Here is an 18,086-nt window from a genome sequence, read left to right as displayed (position 1 = left end):
ACCTGAAACCCAAATACCTGATCGGCCAGTCACGTGGCAGCAAGTTAATGGAAGTAGACATGGTCAAGACGTTCATACTGAGCACCAGAATGGGAAGGAGATTTGATTTACTTTAAATGTAGCATAAATACACATAAAATACAGTTCTGCAAAAAAAAAAGATACTGCATGTCAACAAGTGTATTATGTATGAGAACACATATGAATGTATAACACATTGTGCAGGGGGGTATTTTAGTGACACACTTTGGGCTCCTTAGTACCAACTGAGCGTCATTTGAATGCCACAGCTTATCTGTTTGTGACTTATAGGTGTCCTTTGTGTGTTTTTCTAGCCAGGTATGATTTTACTGCATTGGTGGTGTGATTGATCCACTATGGTACAGCCTGGTGGATAAAAATCTGATGGTTATTAATTCCATCGATTCTGACTGACTGAAATTCAGTCCCAAACCTATAGACAGTCACCTCCCACATACACACTGACAGTGACCTGTTGCTACAGATTCAGTCCAGTTCTTGTGTAATATGGCATACCTTCCCCTTTCTCTGTTTCTCTTCTTAAGAATTGGCTTCTTGACAGTCATCCTTCCACTGAGACCATTTCCGAAGAGGCTTCAGTGAACAGCAGATGGCTCAACTAAGGGCTCAGATGCATTTCTCAGGTCCTATGTCAGGTCTTTGCTGGATTTCTTTCCTGTTTTTTAAGGATATTAATTTCATCTTTCATCTTCATCTTTTACTATTCATCTGCTGTAGATAGTTTTTAGGCCTGACGCATCTTTGTTTTTGCCCCTATTGTTTAAGAACACTTTAAGCACCATGCCATGTTTTCAACTAATATCGCTTCAGGAATCACCTTGTCGATCCCAAAATACTGTTTTATGCCTGTCACACTGTGTTATTTCTTTCATTTTTCATAAATTCATCTCTAGAAATTGGAACAAATTACATTTTCCTAATAACAAAGTAGATAAGTATACAATTTAAAAAAAATTTTATATTGTCTTATCCTGTTCATCCCTTGAGTTAAATTCCTTTCTATGTGCAAACATAAAATACACACCTAACTCTTTTATTCTTGAAATATTCATAGGTTACAGTAAAGTGGTTTGACAAACAAACAAACGTTTTCACTCTGGAATTGAATCAAAAAGGAGCCGCTATCTTTGGAAGACTTTCAGAAAGCCCAGAGAACTATTGCTCAAGTCTGACTCCTTGAAAGCAAAATATGAAGAAATGAGGGATGACTCATGACTTTTGCAGAAGTGAATGATTAAAGATGTGAATGCAGGGCGTTTTTGCATGTCGGCTATTTTACTCCGTATTCTGCATCAACTAAGATTTTGCTGCTTCAGTGCAATGCAGTTATTACAATACAAGTTCTGTCTGAACTATTTGAAAGACAATGTCACCTCACTTGTAATTAAGATCAGATATAACGATTTAATGGAGCACTCTTATGCTGGTTGCAGAAAAATAACTTCCTGTGGTAATTGTCAGTGAAGTGAAATTGCTAACCGTACCTGCATGTGTGATTTCCAGCATTAGGTGGCAACAGGGAGTCACAAGATTCCATGGATGTTTTGTTTACTACGCTCTTCGGGGCAAGACAGCTTTTCTCTTCCTTGTAGCCAGCAGCTAACTCACATTCCTGCTGACAGCACAGAAACTAGGTGTGTGTCAGCTGACAGTTGTGTGATGCTAGCACAGTAACTTTGGGCGATTAGCAAACAGATACTTTGCTGCTAATTAAGCGGTCATCGAGGTGCGATTTAGAGTGTGAGTGGAGCGTTAATTATGTGGAGGAGAGGGGGATGTACATAAAAAAAAAACCCTCAAGTGGCTGTTGTAGCGTTAGCGAGCTAGCAGCTATCTCAGTAGCAACCGTAGCTAGCAGGCGGCTCCCATGGACGGCATTAAAGTGGCAGCTTTTCTTCTGAAGACCCTGTAGGCGGCTTACGCTAAGATAAATGTTGGCTCAATGGCCAGAACGGAGCTGAGCAATGGACTTAATTTGCGAGACAACCCAGAGAAGCTGACAGAAAATGGAACGGGCTCCTCGCACGGATTAGACCCAGAGGTAAACGGCAATGTCGTCCCCGGAGAGACCCAGGTGGACAAGTACGGATTCACAGGAGGAGCCCAGCAATACGCTGGAGACTCGTAAGTGTCGTTTAACATAACTGATATTTTATTTAGCCCTCGAAATCAATGGAGTAATTCATAAAGGTTTCCTTGTCCCTTTTCTTCTTTGACTGAGATGGATAAACGCGAATAAAACTCAGTCTTCTCTGCGGCTCAGATGGCTTCTTTCCCCCACTGACGCTGTAATATTTATCAATAATGAGTTTGTTTATAGTCAAAAGAAGAAAAGTTAAGGTTGGATGGCTTCAAACTGTACACGGTAAACACATTCCTTTACAGTTTAACCCAACCCCACCTGGTTTAATGGTTCACTGCTTTTTATTGTTACTGTTGTTTGCCTCAAAGTGAACCAGAGTGCGCTGATGATCCCTTGACCTTATGACTTGTGCATCAGGGTGAAAGTTTTTTAGTAAAAAAAGTGTATTTAATTATTCGTTGCAAAAGGATATTATACCATTGTAATCTTTTGAGATGCACCGTGATAAGACTGGATTTGGTTTCAGTGCATTGTTACATGCTCTTCAGCATCAGCACAGCTGCTGTATCATCTCTATTTCACACCACGGCGTAGAAACAGCAGAAATAAAGCCCGTATGTGCAATAGTGTACACTGCCCTGAGTTTGACGTCACTGTTTTGTAATGCATCACTGTCAGGAAAAAAATGGCCGCATTGTTAAAAAGGAGGGTTACGATTCAGTGGATTGGTCAGTTTGTTTCTGATGGAACTGGCTCTCCATTCATCCATCCCATCCATCCATCCATCTTCATCCGCTTTGTCCGGGGCCGGGTCGCGGGGGCAGCAGCCTAAGCAAAGAGGCCCAGACCTCCCTCTCCCCAGCCACCTCCTCCAGCTTATCCGGGGGAATACCAAGGCGTTCCCAGGCCAGCCGAGAGATATAATCTCTCCAGCGTGTCCTGGGTCTGCCCCGGGGCCTCCTCCCGGTGGGACATGCCTGGAACACCTCACCCAGGAGGCGCCCAGGGGGCATCCTTGTCAGATGCCCGAACCACCTCAGCTGGCTCCTTTCGATGTGGAGCAGCAGCTGCTCTACTCTGAGCCCCTCCCGGATGGCCGAACTTCTCACCCTATCTCTAAGGGAGAGGCCAGCCACCCTTCGGAGGAAGCTCATTTCTGCCGCTTGTATCCGCGATCTCGTTCTTTCGGTCACTACCCACAGCTCGTGGCCATAGGTGAGGGTAGGGACGTAGATCGACCGGTAAATTGAGAGCTTCGCTTTTACACTCAGCTCCCTCTTCACCACGACGGACCGGTGCAGCATCCGCATTACTGCAGCTGCAGCCCCAATCCGTCTGTCGATCTCCGGCTCCCTTCTCCCATCACTCGCGAACAAGACCCCGAGATACTTGAACTCCTCCACTTGGGGCAGGAACTCATCCCCGACCCGGAGTGGGCACTCCACCCTTTTCCGGCTGAGAACCATGGCCTCAGATTTGGAGGTGCTGATCCTCATTCCCGCTGCTTCACACTCGGCTGCGAACCGTTCCAGTGCGAGCTGGAGGCCCTCACCCGATGAAGCCAACAGAACCACATCATCTGCAAAAATCAGAGATGAGATTCTGAGGCCACCAAAGCGAAAGCCCTCCGCCACTTGGCTGCGCCTAGAAATCCTGTCCATAAAAATTATGAACAGAACCGGAGACAAAGGGCAGCCCTGGCGGAGCCCATCACCCACCGGGAACGAGTCCGACTTATTGCCGGCAATGCGAACCAAGCTCTTGCAACGGTTGTATAGGGATCGAATGGCCCGTAGCAATGGGCCAGACACCCCATATTCCCGCAACACCTCCCACAGGACACCCCGAGGGACACGGTCGAATGCCTTCTCCAAGTCCACAAAACACATGTAGACTGGTTGGGCAAACTCCCATGCACCCTCAAGTATCCTGGAGAGGATAAAGAGCTGGTCCAGTGTTCCGCGACCAGGACGAAAACCGCATTGTTCCTCCTGTATCTGAGGTTCGACTAACGGACGAACTCTCCTTTCCAGCACCCTGGCATAGACTTTCCCAGGGAGGCTGAGGAGTGTGATCCCCCTGTAGTTGGAACACACCCTCCGGTCCCCTTTCTTAAAGATGGGGACCACCACCCCGGTCTGCCAGTCCACAGGTACTGCCCCTGATCTCCACGCAACATTAGTATTTAGTATTTAGTATTTATTTATTTATTGTCATTGTCAAGAACAATGAAATTGCGTTTGGGGCTTCCATACAACCCAAAAAAAAGAAGAAAATAATAAATACCCCTTAAAACCCAAGTGTACATATTTAACCCAGTGTGACTCCAATGCAATAAGACAATCCTTAGCAATAATGTTCGTAGAAATTCAGACAAAGACCTGAGAAACATGACAAAATACAACAATGCAACCCATTCAATATTATTGTACTGTGAGATATGATATCAGATATGATAGTTATCTATTTAAGAAAGAGGGGGGGGGGGCAGGAGGGGGAAGAGAATAAAGATATGATGCACCAATGCAGACCAGTTCATTGCTATTAAGAAGTTGGATATGGTTATTGTCCGTGAGAGGGGGGCAGAGAGTTCAGGAGCCTCACAGCCTGTGGATACAGGCTGTTGGCCAGTCTGGATGTTCTGGCCTGTATAGACCTGTACCTTCTCCCTGAGGGCAGCAGATGGAAAAGGTGGCGCGCAGGGTGATGTTGGTCCCGCAGGATACTGTGCACCCTCCTCAGACAGCGAGTGGGGAAGATATTACTGATCTCTGGCAGACTTGTTCCAATAATTCTGCCAGCTTCTTTCACCACCCGCTGGAGTGCTTGCTGATCGGCCTTGGTGCAGCTGGGGAACCACACTAGAAATCCATACGTCAGAACGCTGCTGATGGCACAGTTGTAGAAGTTCAACATCAGAGATCTGGGAATGTGTGCGCTCCGCAGTCTCCAGAGGCGTGTCAACCAGGACAGCCCTACAACGTCCAGAGCCTTCAGGAACTCGGGGCGGACCTCATCAACACCAGGGGCTCTGCCACCAAGGAGTTGTTTAACTGCCTCAGTGACCTTGCCCCCGGAAATTGGCGGGTCATTCCCCTCATCCCCAGACTCTGCTTCCTCCTCGGAAGACGTGTCAGTGGGATTAAGGAGGTCCTCGAAGTATTCCTTCCACCGCCTGACAATTTTCTCAGTCGACGTCAGCAGCGCTCCACCAGCACTATACACAGTGCAGGTAGAGCACCGCTTTCCCCTCCTGAGACGTCTGACGGTTTGCCAGAATCTCTTCGAGGCAGTCCGAAAGTCTTTTTCCATGGCCTCTCCGAACTCATCCCACACCCGAGTTTTTGCTTCAGCCACTGCCCGAGCCGCATTCCGCTTGGCCTGTCGATACCTGTCGGCTGCCTCCGGAGTCCCACAGGCTAACCAAGCCCGATAGGACTCCTTCTTCAGCCTAGTGGCTCCCTTCACCTCTGGTGTCCACCATTTGGTTCGGGGATTACCACCACGGCAGGCACCAACCACCTTGCGGCCGCAGCTCAATGCAGCAGCTTCGGCAATGGAGACGCTGAACATGGTCCATTCGGACTCAATGTCCCCAGTCTCCCTCGGAATGCTGTTGAAGCTCTGCCGGAGGTGTGCGTTGAAGATCTCGCGGACTGGGGCCTCTGCTCTCCATTAGGGCTGCCACAAACGATTATTTTGATAGTCGACTAGTCACCGATTATTTTTGCGATTAGTCGACTAATCAGATCATCATCCATTGGACGTAAAACTACAGCTTATTGCACCAGCAGCATCTGCTCTTATATAACTATCATTAGCTTACAGCTTTAAGTGTTTAAGGTCTGTGCTAACTAAAAATAAAGACAAGATGATAGTTTATTAAATTTTAATGAAATTTGCAGATTGTTTCGGTGAAGTTTAATAAACTCCTTGCTATCTAAAATATAACAGGACACTGGAGTATATTCTGGAGCATCTCACACTTCTGATAATCAGCTGTCTGCTTGACGTTTATTCAGCTGTGTAAAAACTATAACTTTAATCTCAGACAAACTGATTTACTCAGGAACAAATAAAAGATAAGATAACCTTTATTAGTCCCACACGTGGGAAATTTGTTTTGTCACAGCAGGAAGTGGACAGTGCAAAAGTTATGAGGCAAAAATTAGAATACAATAAGAATAAATACAGTACACAACTGTACAGAATAGAATAAAATAAAATACTATATACAGTAGAATAAAATAAAATAAATATACAATAAGATAAAAATAGAATACAAATACTCAGTTGTATATAGTATTTGTAAAAATACTAAAAAAGCCAAACAATAACATTTTAAGTTATCTAAGTGACTCATATATATTTAACCTGAGTAGCGAAAGACGGCGGTGGGTTTGAAAACGATTTGCGGGGAGTCCGGTGTTCTCACGGCGCTAGTGACCTAGCCCCCGGCTCGCTAACGAGCTAGTGGGTAACAGACGTCTCCGAAAACGTCGGAGCGCTTTTGAAAATATGTGGTGTCCTGATAAACTGAGCAGATATTTGAGGTTTACACAGCTACATTCTCGCCTGAAAATATGTTAAACGTTTATTTTGTGACCCAGAAAGAATAATAAGAGTAACATTAAAACTAACTAGCTGCCGCCATTGTTGGAAACTGCGCTGGGCCGCGCTATGAATTCTGGGACAGAGCTGCTTCTTCTTCGGGGTTTAACGGTAGCTGACATCCTTGTACATGCAATGCTGCCATCTTCTGTTTCAGTCCGTTATTACACTCTTAAATCCTACTACTTATTCCTGCGTCTTTTGTGATCTTACAAAGCTTCAAACGACGCGTCGACTATTAAATCAGTCGTCGACGATTTTGATAGTCGACGTAATCGTGACTAGTCGACAAATCGTGGCAGCCCTACTCTCCATTCATCCCAAGCTATTTGTGTTAGTCTGTATTCTGTGTTCCTACTTTTCTTGCTCAACAGCTCTCTGGCACCAAAATGAGAGACCGGATTCCTTCTTTGTTGTATTTTTCTCACTGGCATTAATATTCAGTAACTTGGCACTGTCACTTCACAAGAAGACATTTCTTGGTTCAAAGTTTCCATGTTCTGTCTGCAGCTGGGTGGGTTCACTCTACTCTGGCTTCCTCCCAGAGTCAAGACATGCCTGTTAGGTTAATTGGCCATAGGTGTATCAGACATTTCATCCCATTATGGCTCTGGGAAATGACCCTGAATTAGATAAGGGTCATTTCATGTGAACGGACCAAGTTCCTTCAGCCTAACCACCTTTCCATGGGGGAGCAGCGGGATCTTGGGTAATGATATCTATACTTCTTAGTAGAAGAACTCCCAGATTACTGTTGTTTTTCAATAAGTAAACTAACATATTGTGATGAAGATGGGTTTCTGTGGAGCCATTTTTAAACGGGTATACCTAGGGAGCTGCTTAAATTATGTCAATCACATTTTTTAGGCCAAATATCTGCTACTATGATTTAATGAATGTGGAATTTCAAAAATGTAGCTGAAGTTCAACATCAAATTCTTGCATTTGCTTGAAAATCTGATAGTACAGCCTGCACTAGTGTTTTAGAAACCCTGTAGACAGAACAGTTTTAAAGAGGGGGTTGAAATTTGTTACACAGATTCCCATATATGAGGTGTGCTCTATACCATCAATTTACCCAAATGACATGAATGGTATTAAAAATATTAAGGCTTGAAAATGGGGAAACAAATGTATTCTAGTGAACAATATTTGAGATATTCCAAAAGAAATGACATCAGACAGGAATTTCAATTGTGAATTGTTTGGTAATAACAAGTGGGAGTGGGAGAAAAGTTTCTTCCACTGCTAAATTTGCTCTCTATACCTTCACCATCCATCCCTGTGGAGCCAAAGGAGCCACATTTCCATCATCCACAGTTCAAAATCATTATATTTCTCTTATACTGGGACTTGGTGCAGCCCCTCAATTCAACCTCAAAAGAAGTCATGGTAGCTCCTCTCTTTTTAAGGACACACAGTTCTTTTAAGACAAGTTTCTTCTGATTGGTTGACCCTTGTAAACAGAAGGTAGGAATAGGAGGTAGCTTTTTTGTTTTTTTCCCTTTGTCACACTCACCTTTGTGTGGTCATCATACAGACCTAAGAGTAAAAAAAGGGTCTGAAAAAGTGTGTTTGGTGCAATATAAATCCTGACATTTTGGATCACAAGGATTGCTTGCACATATGCTGACCTTGTTAGCTGACATACAAATATCTACCTTTGTTACTGTACATGTTTGTGTTATAATGCTGTAAGTCCCCTTTAATAAAGCCCTCCTCAAAAGCTAGCTTTCACTTCTGGGTCTGCACACCATCCTGGTTTGTCTATCTTCCTTGCTCTTAAAGCTAGTCTTGGACTTTGCCTTGAACATAGGCAAAGTTTGGCAGAAAGTTTGTTTGTTTGCTTTAATTAATTCATTTAATTTAATTTTCCTTATAAACCAAGTAATATGACTCATTTTTCAAATAAATGAAGAAAAACAGATTCAGCCAAGCAGGCTGACCTGTCAACAACAAAATGTTTAGTGTTTTTTACTGTTTTGAAGACACAATGCAGTCTGTCCTTATCTTGTTCTTTGGGGTTATTAGATAACATTGGTGTAAGTGGCATTGTTTGAGCTTGCTTTAATAACGGCACTGCAGTAAGTTGTAAAGTTAATCATATAAATAAATAGACCAGGTTTCTTTGGTTGTTTTTGTGTTTGTCAAATGTGACAGCTCAGGTCTTCAGCAGCTCTGCAGTGAGGTGAGAGATTAGTAAATGTTTTGAGTAGGAGGGTGTAGTAAGCTGAACAAAGGGAAAGTTCTCCCACAGCTTCCTGTTTTCCATCCACTTCTTTGCTGATTGCCAGTGTTTAACTGCTTAGCCTGAGGTTAGGTTTCCTACACGTACAAGGAAGAGATTCCTGCCCTCTATGATGACAGGATTACTGGACATGGCACAGAAGAGTGAAACCATTGTCAGTCAGGGCTGAGAATAATTTGTTTGCCTCTATCAGTTTAATTGTTTCCTCCTCCACAGTGCTGAAGAGGTCCCAACTGAGGTGTTGAGACAGCGGGAGGCAAAATGGTTGGAGATGCTCAACAGCTGGGACAAGTGGATGGCCAAAAGACACAAGAAGGTCCGCTTTATAAGCTGTAAATGACATCAGATGTATTAATTATGTCCAGTTGTTATATACAGCTTCTTCTTGAACTGTCCATGTGTTGTATAACAGGTGAAAGAGCGCTGTCAGAAGGGGATCCCTCCATCCCTGAGAGGCCGAGCTTGGCTCTACCTTTCTGGAGGCAAAGTGAAAAGGGAGCTAAACCAGGGCAAGTTCCAGGTCAGTCATAGGAAGTTGTTTAAAAACTGGACTTTTTTTTTTAAATTCTCAAATAAATAAAACATAATATGACAATATTAGATGACGTATTACAAAAAGACAATTACACATTAAACATAGGAAGAGACAAACAGAAATATTACAAAAAGAAGGTGATGAGATGTGTCGCACGTACCAATCATGGTAGGCAGTCTTAGCATGTGTTCAGAGTATATGCTAGGTATGATGAGAAGAACATAAGCTCTGTAACATAAGAATGGAGATGGGTTTTTCCACTTTGGATCAATTTTTCTTTAAATTCACCCTGAATTGTTTTCCTAGAGTAATTATATAGTTATCTATTTGGGGAAAAAGTGCACTCTTTTCAGGCCTGGGACAAGATATATGATGCAAAATCATTTGTAAAATAAGTTAGGGAGTCTGTCTTCCTGTATTTGACAGAAAAAGTTTCAGCTGTACATTTTTTACCATATTTGTGACAATTTTAGATGTGAAACTGTCGTTAATGATCGACTAAATAAATCCTTAAAGCAAGAATGCAGTTAAAGGAAGAGTTTTAGTTTTAGCTCTGGCTAAAATATCTTTGGGTGGAACTGTGCAGGAAGAGTCCTGATACGTACACATCACTGACAGCATGCCAGGATATTGTCTATTGTTTCAGTTTTAACAATAGCACGCCAGTAAACATCCAAACACGGTACACACTTAAAGTTTTAGTTACAATATTTTTATCTGTGCTGTTGCACTTTGCATCGAAAAGCATTGTTAAGATCAGCAACCAAAACTACACTGCTATAGTTTAGCAAAGACTAAATTGCAAACAGATGTTGCTATTTGGAATAGAAGGCTTGTAGCTATACTTAGAATGTTTTACAAAACAACATAATGTTAAAAATGCCAACCAAATTGTGTTATTTAGAAACTGGACGAGGAGCAAGGAGATCCCAAATGGGTTGATATCATTGAGCGGGACCTTCATCGACAGTTCCCTTTCCATGAAATGTTTGCAGCGAGAGGAGGTCACGGGTATGCGTTTCCATTCCTCGCTTCCAGAATCCTTTTATGTGTCCCACTTTTCGCCTAATGAGGCCAAACGTTGTTTCTAAACCAGCTGTTTTGATGTATAGGCAGCAGGACCTGTTTCGTGTGCTGAAGGCTTACACTCTGTATCGGCCTGATGAGGGTTACTGCCAGGCTCAGGCTCCCGTCGCTGCTGTACTTCTGATGCATATGCCAGCTGAGGTGAATATTTAATACTTTTTCTAATCTAAAATACTGGATGCCATCTGTTCTAATCGAAAATGTTAATTTCTAAGTTTGTTTTTCAAATGTATATTTTTCTATCAACGGCATCATCGTTTTACTTTATGTAAAAAGTACTTTTTTTATTACTTTAATTTGTGATTCCTCTAATTCTCTCTCCCTCTTTCTTTGGTCCTAGGATGCTTTCTGGGTTCTTGTTCAGATTTGTGAAAAATACCTTCCTGGATACTACAGTGCAGGGCTGGTATGTTGCTGTCAGTGTCATTGTTCCGCCTGTTATTCATCTACCTGTAATCTGTACACTCACCAGCCACTAAATATCTAATCACACGCTGTTCCTGTCACCTAAGAACAGGAAATTTCTTAGGTGGATATTTTCTTGGCATAATTTGTCCCTTAGACAAACTGGGCATGTTTAAATGCCACAGCATGTCAGAACATTGTTGCTGACCTTGTCTATGTCTGTGTACCCATGTTTGGTGGCCGCTTCCAGCAGAAGAAAGTGCCATGTCATAAAGCCCATGTCATCTTATACTGGGGTTTTTGTGTTATTTGAGTTCACTGTACTCAAATAGCTTCCACACTCAGCAGATCACAATCTAATAAGCACCCTTGGAATGTGGCTGTACCGGAGGTTCACATCATGGATGTGAAGCCGACAAACCTGTAGAAACTGTGCAGTGGTGTCATTTTAATATACACCAAAATCTCTGAAGAATGTTTCCACCACCTTTTTGATTTTGTGATGAAAAGATTTAATATGGGCTGAGACGAAAGGGGGCTAACCTGGTAATAACAAGGTGTCAGTGAAAGTTGTAACAAGTTAATACTAAATAAAGTGGTTGGTGAGTGTATATCTATGTACACAAAATGAACATGTGTTTTGTACCAACAAGTAAATAAATGAGTCATTTAAGGACTCCAAACACACCCCATAATGGGCAAAAATCATTTTGTTTTACAGTTTTGATATTTATGGATATTTTTCCCAGGAATTAAGGTGACTTTTACCCGTAGAAAAACAAATTCAGCTTCAAGATTTGAAGTCATTCAAAGTTTAGTTTGATATTTACAGCTTGTCTGTTGGCCTAATTTTCTAAAGCCAGAACTTCGCTTTTTCAGCTCGATGGTACGTGTGGCTGCTCTAGTGTTACAGCTCTTTAGGCCGTTGTCTCTGTCACTCATGCTGATATGCTAACAGCCTAATTACCTGAGGTGGTGACCAGGCTAGAAGGATAAGATAATCAGACAATCAGATTAAGCAAAGACAAAGCAGTCTGTTCTTTCTCTGCTGACTGTTTTTGCATGTTGTCTCCACAGGAGGCGATCCAGCTCGACGGGGAGATTCTGTACGCTCTGCTGCAGCAGGTTTCCTCTGTGGCCTACCGTCACTTAAAGAAGCAGAAGCTGGAGCCCACCCTGTGCATGACCGAGTGGTTCATGTGCATCTTCTCTCGCACTCTGCCGTGGGCCTCGGTGCTGCGCGTCTGGGACATGTTCCTGTGTGAAGGTGAAGTGCCCCACACTGATAGATTTTCTTCTTTTTTATAATTGCATTGCATTGAATTGCTACTCTTACAGAGATGATGGGATAGATACGATAGTGTATTCAAATGCTATTAAACAGAAGTGTTTTACTTTAAGCTCACAGATGGAAGATTTGTTTGATGTGGCTTGTGGTTGATTTTTGTTTGACTGAGTGGAGAGTTCACAGTGCAGTAGTGGAAAATGCCACACTTGAGTTTGGGGGCACACCTAAGAAGAACTTCCTGTCTTTGCATTGAGTTAGTTGGTGCAGACAAATAAGAGAAGTGTTGAGATAGACAGGATGAAGTATTAGTGGCCTGGCTGAAAGTTGTGTGCTTTTTGGTTTTTCATTTAAACGTATCCCTCCGTTGCTTAAGTTATCAGTCTCTAGACAGCAATTAAATGAATACAAAATGGTAGCATTTAACGGTCCGCCAATACCCATCATATGACCATCATCCTCCTCTTTGATTTTACTTTAATGTCAGGAATCAGTAACAGTTTAAGGTAGATAACTGTAACAAAACCAAGTAGAAAGTACAAAACCTGAAGAGCTGGGTCTGATGGTTCCAGAGAGGGAGGCGGTTTTTCAGCCATTGAAAGGTCGGTGGTTCGATTCAGGCTTCTTCCAGTCTGCACATCAGTGCTCTTGGGCAAGATGCTGAACCCCCAAACCTTCCTTTATTTTTGTGCGTGAATCTAAGTGGGTTGATAAAACTAGAAAAGCACTATATAAATACATTTACCATTTACATGCACAGGACACTTTGCTAGGAACTCTTTTTTTAATGACTGGCTGTCTTAAATTGTTGTTGCACAAAGTCAACAGGGTGCTGATAACATGATAGCATCACAGACTCATGCACATCCATGATGGCAACCTCCCGTTCTACAACATACCTAAGGTGCTCTTGAGCTCTGGTGACTGTGTTTTGAGCACAGTGAACTCATTGTCATGTCATCTCATGATTGAGATGATTCTAGCTTTGTGACGTTGTGGTTATAAAGGGTTGGTCAGTAATAATACTCAGGTAGAGAGTGGTATTTAAATGATGGTCAGTTGGCACAAAGGGGCACTCTGCTTTGTTGTGCCAAACACAACTTGTTTTCCAAGAGGAGCACTATGGACTCTGTAGGCTCCTCTTGTTAATCTTTTTATTTTGTTGTTTATCTTATTTATATTATTATCACCTGAAAGACAAAACAAAGGGAGGTACACAAAAAAATTTTTTTGCTGTGTGTGAGGGAGAGCAAGAGAGTGAGAATCTGCAGCAGAAGTCAAGACTAACCAGATTAAGCAACATTTTTCAAATCTTTAGATGTCTACTTGTTGTGAAGCCTTATAAATTGTAGCCTCAGTTTCCTGTTCTTAGCTGACAGGAGCGGCTCCTGCTGTGGTTTTCTGCCACTCTGCTTTAAGGTTTATTGTGTTGTGCATTCAGAGATGCTTTTCTGCATACCTTGCATACCTGACCATTTTCTGTCAACCTTTGAGATGATTGTTCAGAAAAATCGCACCCATTTGTGAAATACTCACATCAGCCCATCTGCCACATTCAAAGTCACTGAAGTCACCTTTTCTTCTGAGTTTAACTTAAAGCATGTCATCTTAGCCATGTCTACAGGCCTAATTGCATTTATGTGCCGTGTAATTGGTTGTTTATGTGTTTGTGTTAATGAACAGTTTAACAGATGTGTCTAATGAAGTGGCTGGCAAGTGTATATGCGCTGATGGAGGGTTTCTCTGGTACTAATCGGGGTAAAACGGAGATAAAGAGTGATCAGTGAGCTGTGATCAGAATATCCAAGTAACAACCCACAGACTAAAAACATGAAGCCTCCCTGTTGTTTTATTTTGAAATAATACAAATGTGTCACCGCACTGAATCATTGTGTCACCCAACCCAACTCAAAGTACTTCTCATGGTTATTATGGAGAAATGAATTACTAATATAAAATGTGAAAGTTAGTTGATCTGGCCTCATGTTGTCTTGTGTGACGTGTATGTTCTCAGGAGTGAAGATCCTCTTCAAAGTGGGCCTGGTCCTCCTCAAATGCACGTTGGGATCCCAGCAGAAACTGAAGGACTGCCAAAGTCTCTATGAGACAATGGAGCTGCTCCGAGCAATAAATCCAGAGTACATGCAAGAAAGTTTCCTGGTGCATGAGGTACACCTACACAGACCATTAAGTCTTTGCAATCCATTTTCTTATTTTGACCCTGCAAACCCTTCTGAGACTTTAACTGCTGAGATTGTGAAAACACCAATAATGGAAATGCTTTAACTAAAAGCTCAGACATTAAATCACGTGTGGCTCACACTCCTGTATTTATGTGTGTTTCAGATTATCGAGTTAACGATATCCGAGACAAAGATTGAGAAGGAGCACAATGCTCAGCTCCGGCGCTGGAAGGAGAGTCACGGAGATCTGCACTGTAAATCCCCTCCCAGGATGCACGGGGCTAAAGCCATCATGACCTCTGAGCCACACAGCAAACAACACCTGAAACAAAGACCTGCCATCACCGTGGAGTCTCCCTTGGCACCCAAGACGGATGTGAATGAAGAAAATGCAGCCACAAGAAGTAGAAAGACTAAGGATGAAGATGAGATGAAGACAGCATTCCCTTCACAGGAGCTGATTAATCCTTACGCTCCTTCCTCTGACCCCTCACCTCTCTTCGAACATATAACCCTAAAAGGGTCCAAAGAGAGTCTGAGCAGTGTAGAGCAAGACACCTACCTGTAGCAGGAGAAGATTTATCACAGTTTACAAACAGCAGTAAGTCCATACAGGCCTAACCAAGCAGTGACATGACGACACCTTTCAGTGTGTCTGGGGCAAAAATAAAACTGAGATGTTTGTGAATTTTTACATAAGTTTGTAAAACTGAACGCCAGCTAAGCAGCTAGGCTAAGCAGCTGCTGAAGTCATTTCACTCACACAGGTTGCTATGCTTTTTAACTACATCCTACAGCCACATTTGTAAAGTGGAACTCAGAGGTGTCATTTCCAGGGACCAGCAGCAGATGACGACAATGTGTGACGCCGATAAATTAGGTTTTATTCCTGCAGGCAGGCGTTTGAACTTGGGGCTATTTTGCCCATCTCCATTGGGCTTTAACAACAAAAAAAGATGAACCTCATAATCACTCATGTAAACACATAAATGTCTAGTCCTGATTCCCCCAAGTTTAATTCAAACTCTAAAAGATAAACAATGAAGAAGAAAAAAGAATTAGTGAGTGCATGATCAAATTCGCCTGCTTTCACCTCTAATGCCACCAGTATGCTTGAGCCACTACTGGAGTTCTGTGAGTGTAATCACAATGCAACGTTAAAGTACTAAATAATTAGAAATAGCCCACTGGAGAATAGTCACATGTGGCAAAAGATTTTAATGACACCCGTCGGTAATGTTGACAGGGTCACTAATGCTTATTACGCTGTGCGCCTTCTTGAAAAGAGAAGAACGTATTCTTTATATATAAAGTATATGTTCTCTTATTTATCACAGAGTTGGGAAGTTCCATAAGTAGAAAATTATAAAGCTCAAATAGGTTTTGTTGCTCCATACATTTGCATACAGAATTGCTTCAGAGCAGCTCTCTTGATGGTAAAGGCTGCTGATCTCTCCCTTTTGGAGAAAAAAAGCTTGTAGCTAACTGTTAACACCTCCTGCTAGTTACCTCTTAAAAGCAGCACTCTGATTATCTCCCATCTTTTAAAACATTGAGTCTTAATTATTGAGTTTTTTGCCAGGAGCTCTTTGCTTTTTTCCCCAGACTTCCTTTTTGCCTACAGTCACTACGTTGCCATCGGATAGATTTGTATCGTTAGTCTCAGTTATTCGCACTAAATCGCAGACGCACAGTTTTTACGCGTGCACTCTGCAGAGTCTGTGGTGCTGCCTCAGTGAGTCAGTCACTGCTGTCACTGAACACTAGAGGGCGTCCTGAGATTATCTCTCAGCCTCCGTCAGTGAGCAGCAGCCTTTGTCTTACAGGGGAAAAAGGAGAGGAAAAAACCGACGCAAGCTGTTTGACACTCAAATGAAGGACGATAGTTCAGGGACATTTTGTGCCACTAAGCCAAAGATTTGTAAAGTTTATTTTTTAAGATGTATTCGTGGAAGTAATTCAGTTGTGTCTGACAGTATTGTCAGTTTGGGAGTGCGTGGAGTTTTTATTTATGTTGTAAATGAAACAGTATAAGCTGTTTTTGTACAATTACACTTTAAAGGTTTCATCTGCTTTAAATTTGTATAATTATTACAATAAAAGAAAAGGAGCGCACTAGAGGGTTGTTCTCTGCGGCTAAAGCCGATGGAGCTGTAAACCTTTGACGGTGACGTGTAAATACTTGTATAAAACCGAGATGCTGCAAGTGAAGAAAAATTCGAAATGAACTGGGAAAACAGGCAACGTTTAACATTACCAGCAAAAGATGTGGCTTTATTTGGAGTTACCACCATACCTTTGGAGATTATTTTCAGTCGATGATTTCTATAATGGAAAATGGTTGTGGGTATGTGTTGACTTTTAAACACTCAAATGTTGTAAAGCATATGCTACCGGTTCATTTTAAAAAATTTGTTCTGAGGCACTGTTTACTTGTGATGCCCTGTGGAGCTTTTTAAAGTCACATTGGAGATTTTAAAACTTTGATTTTTGTGGGGTTTTTTGTTTTTGTTTTGTTTTTTAACCAATACTTCAACGGTTTCTGCAAAAAGCTGTCCTGAAGAGTTAATTTTGGTCCAGGGAAGGAATTTGAATAAGTTAACCGGTCGTTTTAAAGAGTAAGAACGTTTAGTTTGCTTTCCATCCACTGGAAAATGCACACTCCACTAAGTTGATAAGATGCTGCTTATTATTAATCGTTGCAACAGTTATATTTTGAAACAACAGAGCATTTATTTTGATAGGGGCATGTAGATTTCTGATATTTTGCCTCATTTGATTTAAAATGTGTATTTTTTTTCCACCAAATTCCATTTAAATCAATAAAACTTGAACATGTATTTCCTGGGTTTTTTGTTTTATGATAACTTTCTCTTACGTCTGCATTTACTGTCAAACACAAGGGGATAAAGTGCCACACAGACGGGACCAAAGTTACGAGCAGTATTTGAATGCCTCCTGTGTTATCGTTCAACGCCCTCACACCCACCCGTCCGCCCGCCCGCCCTCACCCACGCAGCAGCACACTTCCTTGGACACCTGTTTCTCCGGCTCTTTCAGCTCTTGGAGGAATTTGCATGTCAAATAGGGCGAATTCCCACACCACCATCCAAAGTGCCTCACACAGCCATTTGCCTTTGGTCTCTGAATGGAGTCTTCTGCGTGCACACAGGCCTTCTTTTTCTTCTTCTCATTCCCTCAGTAAGATTCAGCTGCAGTCCAAGAACATGACAGCCAAGAATCTCTCCTGCTACATTTTAATTTACTAAACTGGTGAGAAGCCAAAACTGCATTAAAAAGTAAAAGATGGTTGTATGGTCTCAGTTTTTCTTATTTTCTGTCATTTGATAGTACACTTCTTGAATTAGAGGAGATACTAGGATTTAATTTGGCACGCCCAGCTTCCTCATGTCACATTCTGCACAGGAAGCCTTCACAGTGGCTTCTTTTATTTATGTGAAGGATTTTGTGCGTGTTTTTGTCAAGGAGATGCCTGTCATTAGAGCATTTTTGTGTATGTCTCCGCTAGCTGTAACAATGCAGGCTGAACTGCCTATTTCCAATCCAGCGACACCCTTCACCTCAATCTAACCCCACCCTGCCCCCCA

The 18,086-nt window shown here is 42.2% G+C and overlaps 1 protein-coding gene across 1 annotated transcript; it reads left to right on the top strand.

Annotated features, from left to right (window-relative positions):
* The first annotated feature begins 1,624 nt into the window (after positions 1 to 1,624).
* Positions 1,625 to 17,318, top strand: LOC146666012 (TBC1 domain family member 10A-like). The gene is made up of 9 exons (XM_085413823.1): positions 1,625 to 2,166; positions 9,201 to 9,300; positions 9,397 to 9,504; positions 10,424 to 10,530; positions 10,632 to 10,746; positions 10,946 to 11,011; positions 12,088 to 12,277; positions 14,310 to 14,464; positions 14,642 to 17,318. The coding sequence occupies exons 1-9, from the start codon at positions 1,985 to 1,987 to the stop codon at positions 15,044 to 15,046; spliced, it is 1,428 nt and encodes a 475-aa protein (XP_085269949.1). The 5' UTR covers positions 1,625 to 1,984; the 3' UTR covers positions 15,047 to 17,318.
* The last annotated feature ends 768 nt before the right edge of the window (positions 17,319 to 18,086 follow it).

This window comes from Rhamphochromis longiceps, linkage group LG7 (genome assembly GCF_057381845.1).
Source record: "Rhamphochromis longiceps isolate RC_006_pf linkage group LG7, R_longiceps_female_GT1.1, whole genome shotgun sequence".
NCBI classification, from domain to species: Eukaryota; Metazoa; Chordata; class Actinopteri; order Cichliformes; family Cichlidae; genus Rhamphochromis; species Rhamphochromis longiceps.
This window is presented reverse-complemented; position numbering and strand designations above follow the sequence as displayed.